This window comes from Bos javanicus, chromosome 11 (assembly GCF_032452875.1).
Source record: "Bos javanicus breed banteng chromosome 11, ARS-OSU_banteng_1.0, whole genome shotgun sequence".
Classification (NCBI taxonomy): domain Eukaryota; kingdom Metazoa; phylum Chordata; class Mammalia; order Artiodactyla; family Bovidae; genus Bos; species Bos javanicus.
In genome coordinates this window covers 30,893,688-30,906,207 of record NC_083878.1, presented here as the reverse complement: position 1 = coordinate 30,906,207, position 12,520 = coordinate 30,893,688, and the positions used below count along the sequence as shown (strand labels likewise).

The 12,520-nt window shown below is 41.7% G+C and overlaps 1 protein-coding gene across 2 annotated transcripts in view; it reads left to right on the top strand.

The window, feature by feature from the left end:
• The window catches only part of LHCGR (luteinizing hormone/choriogonadotropin receptor), a 65,865-nt gene that overhangs the window by 19,183 nt on the left and 34,162 nt on the right, over nt 1–12,520 (top strand). For both annotated transcript variants that reach the window (XM_061432307.1, XM_061432308.1), the window contains exons 2-6: nt 1,687–1,758; nt 4,262–4,336; nt 7,720–7,794; nt 9,716–9,790; nt 9,879–9,956. In XM_061432307.1, coding sequence (XP_061288291.1) covers nt 1,687–1,758; nt 4,262–4,336; nt 7,720–7,794; nt 9,716–9,790; nt 9,879–9,956 — 375 coding nt within the window. The remainder of the gene's footprint in view (nt 1–1,686; nt 1,759–4,261; nt 4,337–7,719; nt 7,795–9,715; nt 9,791–9,878; nt 9,957–12,520) is intronic.

The following is a 12,520-nucleotide window of genomic DNA, read 5'->3' as shown; positions in this document are numbered from 1 at the left end:
ACCACAATATTGTAAAGTAATTAGCCTCCAATTAAATTAATAAAAAAAAAAAGAATAGGTGGCTATTGTGTATTTGAAAAGTTGCTGAGCTGAATACTCTTACCACACACACACACTCACACATACATGTTAACTGAGATGTGACCGATGTGTTGAGGTGACAGGATGTGTTCATTATCTTGATAGTGGTAGTCATTCCACAATGTATGTATATATCTAATTTGCATATATCTAATTATCATGTTGTACCCTTTAAATATATACAATTATATTTGTCAATTATCCCTCAATAAAGTTGGGAAAAAAGAAGAGAGAGTGTGTGGGTTAGGAGCCATATACTTCAGCCCATATTGCACAGTGGAAAGAACATTTGGACTCTGTCAGCTTGGTCGTGTCACCTGGTCCAGGTTACTGAATTTCTTCGGATCAAGTTTCTTTGGCTATTGAAGGGAAATACCTGCCTCACACCATTGTTAAGTGGATAAAATAAGGTTAGAAGTGGGTGTGCATAGTTTACACAGCATGTTACAAGTCCCAGGAGCAAGTCCTTTCTGGAACTGTAAGACATCTCACTGATTCTTACCTGCTCGTCATGGAGGAGGTGCGCTCTCCCAGCAGGTAAGCCAGGCTCTGCTGCATACACAGAAAAGCAAGGCAGCATCTCCACTTCTGTTCTCCATACTCTCAATACTCACTTCCCTCCTGAATGCCTAGTCCACTCCCCGCCTCTCTTCCAGTCCCTGGGCCAAATCCTTCAATCAGTGTAGATGCTTGATAAATTCCGGTTAACCTTCATCTCTGCCTTGCAGATGCTTTCTCCTGAGTTATCTTAACCCAGGCTCCTTTATCACTCGTACGTTGTCCTATTCTGGTTCTGCTCTCGCTGAGTGGTCACTCTTTTCTCAACTTTTTGTAATGCGTAACTTTGATCTCAATTCAAGAACACTCAGATTGTTCTTCTGGATATAAGTAAGAGCCTGAAGGAGTCTCTTTAGATGTTTCCCTCAAATGGCATGAGATTAAATGGCATTAAATCAAAATGGCATTTGATTAACCATAGGAGCAAAGTGGTCTGGTTGAGATAGTATTAAAATGGGCTGCCTGGGGAAGATGGTATAGAGCGAAATAGGAGCATGCTGTTAGTGAATCTTCCCTTCTCCTACCTGCCTGGTTTTCAATTGTATTTTCACCATCCATTTCTCCACTCTACCCAAGACAGCTTCTTTTCTATCCTCCCAACAAGCCTATATGTCGACTCTAAAACTATGTGTTAACTGCTTACTTGGTACCAAGCCCGATTCTTTATACAGGTTATCTTGATTAATTTTCACAATGACCCTGTGAAATAGGAATTATTATTTCAATTTTACAGACAAAGGACCTGAAATAGAGGATCTAAATAGTATGCTTAGGGTCTTGTAGCCAGGTAGTAGAAGAGTGGAGATTTGATCCTGGGTGCATCTGATCCCAAGGTTCACTATCTTAACCACGAAATTACACACTTTTTGATAAAGACCAAGAATTAGTCATGGCACATTTCTTTATTGATAGAAGTTAGAATTTTCGACCTGAATCTAGCTATTGGGAACTCTGCAATCACACACATACACACACATTTCATTCATGAACTTAAAAGGCACAGAATCTTAAATCTTAAACTCTTGGCTTTCCTTTTTTCTTTTCTAGATCACTCACCTATCTCCCTATCAAAGTAATCCCATCTCAAGCTTTCAGAGGACTTAATGAGGTCATAAAAATGTAAGTAAGATACTGCATATCAAAAGACATTCATAATTGAAATAAAATTTTTTCTCAGAGAACACATAGTTGAAAAGTGGTAATTTTTCTAGGAGAGAAACTGTGTTTAGGAAACCCTAGTATTTTTATCTTTAAAATACAAATAATAGGGTTGCGATAAGGGAAAAACATAAATACAGTATACTAACGCATATATATGGAATTTAGAAAGATGGTAACAATAACCCTGTGTACGAGACAGCAAAAGAGACACTGATGTATAGAACAGTCTTATGGACTCTGTGGTAGAGGGAGAGGGTGGGAAGATGTGGGAGAATGGCAATGAAACATGTAAAATATCATGTAGGAAACGAGTTGCCAGTTCAGGTTCGATGCATGATGCTGGATGCTTGGGGCTGGTGCACTGGGACGGCCCAGAGGGATGGTATGGGGAGGGAGGAGGGAGGAGGGTTCGGGATGGGGAACACATGTATACCTGTGGCGGATTCATTTTGATATTTGGCAAAACTAATACAATTATGTAAAGTTTAAAAATAAAATTGGAAGAATAAAAAAAAAAATACAAATAATATCCAGGGACCTTTGAAGAAAAGGGATGATTTTCAAGAGTCATTAAAATTCAGATAATTAACCTTGTCTCAACAAACTGAATGCATTTTGATAGGTGATGATAAACTACTCCAATAAAAAAAAAAAAAAAAAGATTCCAATCATAAAAAACTCCCTCTGCTAGAGCAGCTGTTCCCTCATGTCACATTTTTAGATAACACCCGCATAGAAGAAAATGTGTTGAAAGTTTATTGTGCATCAGAAGACTATCTTTGTATCTAAATAATAAGTATATAACAAATACAGTATTTGTATCTATATTGATAAAAGGCGTTTATCAGTTTATCAAAAGTGTAAAGCAGCCTGACAATGCAATGTGCTCTCAGTGCAATGTGTAACTTCAATCCTATGTTCGTGGGTCAGCTTCTAGGACACAAAAGCCCATATACGGAAAGGGAGTATGGAGTCCAGTATTTCAGCATCCTCCTTAATGTCAGTCTGAGTCACAGGACCTCAGAGGCCATTTAGATGCTTCCAGAGAGCATCTTAACAATTTTCAGGGCTTTGAAAACAGATCTGCATCTCTGAAGATGCTACATCATCAGTCCTGGTTCTGCGGGGGAATCTCTGACTGCTCTTAGGGTATTAGCAAGCAATCAGATCAGATCAGATCAGTCGCTCAGTCGTGTCCGACTCTGTGATCCCATGAATCGCAGCATGCCAGCCTCCCTGTCCATCACCAACTCCCGGAGTTCACTGAGACTCACGTCCATAGGAACATTAAAAATAATTTGTTAAGAATTAGTGCGTATTATAGGAAATTCATTGCAGGTTACAGAAATGTCAGTTTGCCTGAGGCTAACCTTTACTCTTCTGCTCTCAAGAATTTTAAATGTTGAGTTTTGAAAACTTTGAATGCATTAAGACCTCCTAGTGAGAAAAGCAGCCACAGTTAAATAAGCAAAACTATTAGGTAGGAATAAGATGAATCAGCCTAGAACTGTCCACTACTGTGTTTTCATAAAAGATCTTAACTGCCTTAGACTCAGCCTTCCTGTGGGCTAAAGCTCATCAAGTCTGAAACCTTCAGTGAATGTTAACCTTAGAATTTGAGACTCTTTTCTCAGCTGGCAGCAAATGATAGCTTATATGGGGATTTTAGGGTAACATTGACATTACCCACATGCTTGGGGGTGATATATGGCAAAGTTGGTTCCTTTACTTTTGTGTTTCTTTTTTAAAAAAATTAATTCATTCACATATCTACTCATTCATTGATACCCTAAATGCCAGACTATACGAAGCCACTAGGGATTCAGGAGTGACTAGGACATAGTCTCTGTCCTTAGTTTGCTAACAAAGTGAGGAAAATGGTCAAATACAAATAGACAGTCACAACCCAATAAGGACACTTCATGCAGGAGTTGACCACTCTGCAGCTGCCTCAGAAGAGGATTTGGGAGAGGGGTAAAGAGTCAAGAAACCAGTAATCCTAACCCAAATTAAAACCTCACTAGAGTGATGGAGTTGGGAACCCAGACATTTTGATCCTGATCCCGAATCTTCTTATAAGCACTATTTGCCTCTCCTCTCAGAATTTTAATGCCCAAAGCTATAAAACAAGGGAATCCAACTGGATTTCCCCAGAGGACATGTCTACTTCCAACAATCTGTAACTCTGAGTCCACAGATAAATAAGCAAAACGGTCACATTAACAGGAAATACTGAAACTTGCATTTCAACTGCATCTGGGTTGTAGGTGCCCATTCGGGCTCCTAGAGGGAGGTGTGAGCACGTTATGATGTGAGGACAACTTAAGGCATCCCTATTCTTTTTTAAAAGGACACACCCCCCCCACCCATTGTTGGGTCATGCATACAACTTATTATCATGCAGAAACAATCATTTATTTCATGCTTCTTTTTCCTTTTTTTTTTTCTCTCTCTCCCCTAGTGAAATCTCTCAGAGTGATTCCCTGGAAAAGATAGAAGCTAATGCCTTTGACAACCTCCTCAATTTGTCTGAAATGTAAGCATCAGCTAACAGATAGTTTATTGCTGTACACTATTACCCTCGCTGGCTGGAGCCCACTCAGTATTTGTATTCAAGCATCCATAGCTAGGAATCCAAGAGGAAAAGACTGCAGCAATTACTAGGTCTGGGCAGGCACCAATTTCTGTCACTGCAGTGTCCTGCAGGTTGCCATGGTGACAACTGCTTCTCCCTGGGAGCTGTATAAATTCTGAAACATCACAACACAAAGTTGGAAATTAAAATTGACATTGTGGAGTCCTGCCAAGTAGCTCTTACCTTGGAAGGAAGGGTATGGAGTCCTTGAGGTGGTGGAATATTTAGAAAGGAGCTTAGAGTCTTTCCTGGTGGCTCAGAGGATAAACCGTCTGCCTGCAATTCAGGAGACCTGGGTTCAATCCCTGGGTTGGGAAGATCCCCTGGAGAAGGAAATGACAACCCACTCTAATATTCTTGCCTGGAGAATCCCATGGACAAAGGAGCCTGGCGGGCTATAGTCCACGGGGTCGCAAAGAGTCGGACACGACTGAGCAACTTCACTTTCACTTTCACTTAGAGATCATGAATTAGTTCACTGGGGACTATTTGGGCATATTCACTTATTTAGTAAATGGTTCTTAGAAACCTGCCATGTAAAAGTGTTTGACATGTGTATGTTGGATTTGTTGTTGTGACGTTTTTGAACTGATTCTTAATAATAATCCTTTCCAAATTATCATTTCTTCCAATTTACAAAAAAGGGGGAATGGGAGAAGACTAGCTTGATTCAATTTTCAGATGTCACACAGCAAGTTAGCGCCAGAGTTAATAAGACTAGAAATCAGGTCATGTGACTCCTAAACCAGGCTTCTTACTGCTGGCCAGTTTGACCCAAATCTGAACTTCTACAAGCTGCATCAGCAGAGGAGTTTCCAAAGTTAAGGAAGCAGAAAAGATATTAGCAACAAATATATTTTGAGCACTCGTTCTCAGCCTTTATTTCCTCTAGGTTGTGTCATTTAATCCTTGCAGCTGCCCTGCAAAGTGGGGTAATTATCCCTTTTGTTCACAGGAAGGAATGGAGGCTCAGAAGGGTCGGTAACTTGACCAAAGTGGCACCTTTGACAATGCCAGGGCTGGAATTCAACCCCAGCCCATGTCTTCAAAGCTTGTGTATTTTCCACTGTACCACAAGGCCCCCCTATGAATGGTCCAATTAGCAATCATCTAGAGAGGATAATGAATTAATAAGTATGTGGGTACACATGTCCAACTAAGGGTCAAATGATCCTGGAATACAGAGGAGGTAAAATTTACATCTCCCCCGAGAGATGACAGTGTAACCAGGGAAGTAAGACTAATTCACCAAACAGAGGGAAATCCAAAATAACAGGTATTTAAGTGCAAAAGGTATAGTCTGGACTTCGCTGGGAAGTAGAATTTCATGGTGGGAGTGGGGTAGGGGAAGGTCATTTCTGTTACATCATTTCCATTACCAGTCCTACCTGGACCTGGAAATCTGAAAATCTGTAGTTTTTTTTTTCTTTTTTTTTTTAATTTTATTTTATTTTTAAACTTTACATAATTGTATTAGTTTTGCCAAATATCAAAATGAATCCGCCACAGGTATACATGTGTTCCCCATCCTGAACCCTCCTCCCTCCTCCCTCCCCATACCATCCCTTTGGGTCGTCCCAGTGCACTAGCCCCAAGCATCCATTTTAACAGACTTCCCAAGCAATGTTGAACCACAGCAGCTTGAGATAAATAAAACTGCTCATGATGTAAAGCAGTTTTATTTAATAAATAAAGATATCTATCTTTATATAGATGTAAAGATAAAGTATCAATTTATAGATAGATAAAGTATCAATTTATTAATACAGAAAGAAAAATAAAGTGCTCTAAGGAAAGGAAGGCCCTGAGACTAGAATGTCAGCTCCCCACAGCTCTCTTTGCCTTGTTTACAGCTGGATCTCCAGCACCTAGAACAGTGCCTGGTACATGGAGGTATTCAATAAATGTTTGTTCAATGAATGGATGGATGAGTGGTCAGATTCCAAAAGAGTCTTAAGAAACAGAAGTTCTTTCCATCCTACCCACCTAATGTCTTATATGGCCCAAGACTGCTTGACTTAGTTGTTGTAAAGTTAATTTCAACAAAAAGTCCCTCACCTCTAAAGAATCAAAGGGATGTAAAGGACAGAAATCGACACCATGATGGGAAACTATAGTAAGGTGGAATACACGCTAGACTTGGAGTTGGAAAAGCTGTGTTCACCTCCAAGCTCTGCTACTTCTCAGTTCTGTGATTAGAGACCAGTCATTCAGCGTCCTGATTTCATCCACTGTTGTCAACACTGGAAGGCTCACTGTGAACCAGACGCGCACATTCACCGTTCAAACCCCACTCTATGAGGAAGTCAGGCTTCAGGTGATGCATCCAAGGTCATACGACTAGTAACACCAGCCTGTTAAACCAAGCTGACACCGGAGTCCATCCACCTAACCAATACTCTAGATTTTCTCTACAGAACAAGAGGAATTATCATTTCCTTCCGTGGCTGTTGCCTGGGTTTAAAAAGCCAGAGACATTTACTGACCTTTTATTGAATCCATAGTAGACAGTAAATGTAGCTGCTTTTCAAAGTCACTGGGGAACTAGGAGGAAAGGCATTAATACCACTGCAGTGCTGTGCTTTTCCGTTTTGCCAAGCCCTGCCTTGTGCATTATCTCTACCTGTTATGTTACTCCCTACCAACCTGTGAGGCAGAGGAAGTGCTATTATTATTCTAATTTTACAGTAGGGAGCACTAGGTCAGGGACGTTAGAAGGCCTGGCATCATCACACAACCAATTATCTATAGAATGGATGTAAAAACCCCCAAATGCAAGCCCCTAGCATCAGCCCTGGGCTATTCCAAAGGCTGAGTGCCCATCTGAATAACCGGTCAGTGTGACTGCCAGCCACTACGAAGATGACCAGTTTGTCTCCAAGAGCAAACAGCCAATTCATTCATTTCTCTTGAGAGTGAAATTGCCCGTCACCCCCAGTGTGCTGGCTCCATGGTTGGGCAGGATCTAGCTGGCCAGGAGCCCTGGATGTTGGTTATTACTCGGGGGCAGGAAGGAGAGCAGGCAGAATGGAACAGACTCCCAGCTATAATGCTTACACTTATCTCAGCAAGAGGTTGAAAGCAGAACTCCTGGCAGTAGCCGGCGGGCTCTCATCATCCCGTTTCTACCCCGAGGGTCTCGGGAGCACCCCTCAAGCACAAGAAAGTCACTTGATTTTCTTGGTGCCATTTTCAGCCAGCACCCTCTGGTGACCATGGCCTTGTGCAGTCCAAATAAAGCACGTCTATTAAACTGCTGCCTGTTTTTCCATTTCTCTTTACAGACTGATCCAGAACACTAAAAACCTGGTGCACATTGAGGCTGGAGCGTTTACAAATCTCCCTCGGTTAAAATACCTGTGAGGAATTTTCCTTTTTAAGCAATAGGGGCAGGGGATGTGGGCATCTGATGAAAACTTAAACAGTTAAAAGGTTGGGAAGAATTTTTAAACCACATACTTAGCATTATTTGCATGTCTGTCTTCAGCTTTCTGATTAAAAGCTAATCAGCACTTCCTATTAACCACTATGCTGGGTGCTTTTGAATACATGTAAGTGGTTCCCGACGTTTTCTTTGTCCCAAACCTCCAAGAAGGATATCACCCCCTTGCAATGATTTTCAAAGTGATGGTGGGCATAGGGCAGGGAGGTCAGGACACTTTAAAAAGGGTAAGTCGGACTCTCTAAGGTGAGGTGGTGATATAGACAGGGCACAGGTGAAAGTGGAGAGGCAGTTCTGATTTGACCCCCATCCATGGTTAAAAATTCCTGACCTCATTTCCCTCATGTGTTCGTTCATTCACTCAGCGAATTTTAAAGTATTGCCTTGAGTAGGCCTTGTGCCATAGAAACCAAACTGTTATTTTCTATTTCCCATTAAACCTTATTAAGCCCACTAGTTAGCATTACAAGTTGACTACCACTGTAGCCTAGCAGATTCATCACCTTGCCAGCAAAACAAGAATCCTGTAACGGGATACAAATCTATAAACTAGTCACCCTGGATCTTTTCACATATCAAGTAATCATTTATTCACAGACAAAAAAATGAACATTTAACCCTCTGATATAGATGTCCATTCTCTCTTCTTCCTGATGAATTAAATTTCATAAAATCCCCAGAGGAAGCAAAGTCCACCACCTCTAGCAGCCCTGCCCTGGGCCACGAGCATAGCCCCTTTGGCTGCTCTAACTCTGGATGACAATTCCTAACTCAAGTGTACTGCTTTTCCAGACCTCCAAGGGATCTACAGGATGCATAAGCATCTGCAGTATCAAATACATTGGAAAAACATAAGAAAATCCCCAAACCAAATTTGACCACTGCAGCCCCTTGTTATCTAAGAATCACTGCTTTTATTAAACAGCATCTTCACCCCTAAAATACAATATTCCCCCAACCCAGTACACACTGCAGTCCAAGCCCACACTGCCTTCACCAGTCACAGAGAGGACAAGGATTCCATGTGATCTGGGGTAACAGGTAGGGAGGAGAACCAGAGAGAGCCAAAAGAGAAACCTGGACTCCTTTCTTCATCACCAGAGTGCTGGGCAGTTCAGTTCAGCTGTCCACAATCCATGACTGGTGAATTTAAAACTCGGCTGGGAAGATCCAGACGCTGGACTCCTCTCAAGGACTCCCATTCTTGTGTAATAAAATATCCTTCAATCTAACCTATCACTGAAGTCTCACTCCTCTTTGAAGGCTAAGTAAAAGGTGGGAGGAAAAGAGGAAGAGCCTTGAGTAGCTCCAAAACCAAAAGAATGTTCCATGATCAGTGAAATACAGGGAAGAACTCCCTGAATCGTAAGGTAGCTAAATAAAGGGAGATTTTTAATAATGAGGATATGATTTCTCACATGGAGATTAATCTTCCTGAAGTGTTTGAGTTAAAACCTGTTCTAAAGTGAGAGATGCTTTCTAGAACCATTAAGAACACAGAATATACTAATTAGCAAAAGGAAATGGAACGCAATACAATAGGAAACTGCAATTGATGCAATAGGAAAAAGACAAGCTGGAAATACAAATGCGAATGAGAAAGACAGAAGAGTTTGGCCCCATCCCTTAGATCTCTAAAAGGAGCAACTTCCCCCATAGTGTTAGGGGCTTTTAATTCTGATCCTCAACAGCCAGAAGTGTTACTGAGAGAGCCAAACTCCACATTTTAGTGAAAAGAGTTATCTGCATAGTGTCTTTCTACTGTTTTTATCTTTATTCCTTAGTAACAATCCCCTATACTCACTCTGCCCACATTCCCATCCTGCCCCAAATCACAGAAGCATCTGTAATACAGGCATCCACAAGCTTCCAGATGTTACGAAGATCTTCTCCTCTGAATTTAATTTCATTCTGTAAGTACCAGGCTGATTGCTATGCATAAGAGTTTCCTATTTGCAGCTGAAATTTAGAAAGTAAATATTTCTCATTTCATTCCTCAAGGGAAATTTGTGATAACTTACACATAACCACCATACCAAGAAATGCTTTTCAAGGGATGAATAACGAATCCATAACGCTGTAAGTAAATGCGCAAATTCAGGCCCTGCCATGCAGCTCCTACTATTCCCACTTCTAGCTTGAGGTGGGCTCTTTCTTATCTTTCATCACGTTCCTAACTCGCTGCTGACATTCTTTCTGACCTAAAATGCCAAGGGTGAGAGGAGTCATGTGGGATGGCAGCTAGGTCATCTGTTCCTGTGACAGCCAACCAACCCATTAAGTTCAAAATTAATCAAATGGGCCCTGAGGATTTACAGTGACCGAATTTCCAGCTGATGAAATTGTTCACTACATCGATGGACTGCTTTGAAGCTAAAAACAGACAGCCTGGAGAGCAGTGACTGCCCTGGTAACAAGAGAGCACAAAAATTTCAAGTTTCAACTGAGAAGAGGTTGGAAGGGTATTCTTCAAGTAGGTAGAGTAGCTGATCAAAGGACCCTGCTCCTTCTCTCTCTCTCTCTCTCTCAGTTATTTTTCACCTTCTCCTTGGAACCTGCTTACTTTGTTTCTGAAGGAACACCAACTATGCCCATTCCCTACATCCTTTCATACTTGAAAATAATGTCTTCTCATCTGGCAGTCACTCATCAGGGTACCAGGCACATAAGCCAATCCCTTCCATGCTCTTTCGTAAGGCCTCACTACTAAATATATGGTCCATGGACAAGCATCTATAGTGTCTTCTGAGAGCTGGTAAGAAACGCAGATTCTCAGGCTCATCCCAGACGCACCGACTCAGAATCTGCATTTTAATAGATTCGAAGTGATTCACATCACATTAAAGTTCGAGCTAAGATAACCCAACTTATTCTCTTCACTGTACACCTGCCTGACTTCCTTCCCGTTAGATCCCTGCCCTCTTCACATGAACCACCTTCCTTGGCTCCACCATTCAGAGGCAGAATCCTGGACACCATGTCTCATTTATCTCCAAAGCCCGGTGACCCGTGTTCAATTCTGCTCCCACATCCACATCTTCTCACTCATTCTGCTTCGGTTACATTCCACGGCAGGATCATGATAAGACAATCAATGACCTTAAATGTCCTTAAAGAAAGAGAGAGCATGTGCTGATGATGCAGAGATGAGGAGCTAGTTGTGAAACAAGAGAAGAGACCATCTCAGAGGATTGTCTTTTATACAATGGATTCTAGAAATTGCTATCAATGGTGCACTGCATTTGATTAGTAATTTTACTGTCAGATCAGATCAGATCAGTTGCTCAGTCATGTCTGACTCTTTGTGACCCCATGAATCACATCATGCCAGGCCTCCCTGTCCATCACCAACTCCCGGAGTTCACTCAGACTCACGTCCATCGAGTCAGTGATGCCATCCAGCCATCTCATCCTGTCGTCCCCTTCTCCTCTTGCCCCCAATCCCTCCCAGCATCAGAGTCTTTTCCAATGAGTCACCTCTTCGCATGAGGTGGCCAAAGTACTGGAGTTTCAGCTTTAGCATCATTCCTTCCAAAGAACACCCAGGGCTGATCTCCTTCAGAATGGACTGGTTGGATCTCCTTGCAGTCCAAGGGACTCTCAAGAGTCTTCTCCAACACCACAGTTCAAAAGCATCAATTCTTCAGTGCTCAGCCTTTTTCACAGTCCAACTCTCACATCCATACATGACCACAGGAAAAACCATAGCCTTGACTAGACGGACCTTTGTTGGCAAAGTAATGTCTCTGCTTTTGTTTTTTTTTTTTTAATTTTATTTTATTTTTAAACTTTACAATATTGTATTGGTTTTTCCAAATATCGAAATGAATCCGCCACAGGTATACATGTGTTCCCCATCCTGAACCCTCCTCCCTCCTCCCTCCCCATACCATCCCTCTGGGTCGTCCCAGTGCACCAGCCCCAAGCATCCAGTATTGTGCATCGAACCTGGACTGGCGACTCATTTCATATATGATATTATACATGTTTCAATGCCATTCTCCCAAATCTTCCCACCCTGTCCCTCTCCTGTCTCTGCTTTTGAATATGCTATCTAGGTTGGTCATAATTTTCCTTCCAAGGAGTAAGCATCTTTAATTTCATGGCTGCAGTCATCATCTGCAGTGATTTTGGAGCCCAAAAAACTAAAGTCTGACACTGTTTCCACTGTTTCCCCATCTATTTGCCATGAAGTGATGGGACTGGATGCCATGATCGTTTTCTGAATGTTGAGCTTTAAGCCAACTTTTTCACTCTCCACTTTCACTTTCATCAAGAGGCTTTTTAGTTCCTCTTCACTTTTTGCCATAAGGGTGGTGTCATCTGCATATCTGAGGTTATTGATATTTCTCCCGGCAATCTTGATTCCAGCTTGTGTTTCTTCCAGTCCAATGTTTCTCATGATGTACTCTGCATATAAGTTAAATAAACAGGGTGACAATATACAGTCTTGACACACTCCTTTTCCTATTTGGAACCAGTCTGTTGTTCCATGTCCAGTTCGAACTGTTGCTTCCTGACCTGCATACAGATTTCTCAAGAGGCAGATCAGGTGGTCTGGTATTCCCATCTCTTTCAGAATTTTCCACAGTTTATTGTGATCCACACAGTCAAAGGCTTTGGCATAGTCAATAAAGCAGAAA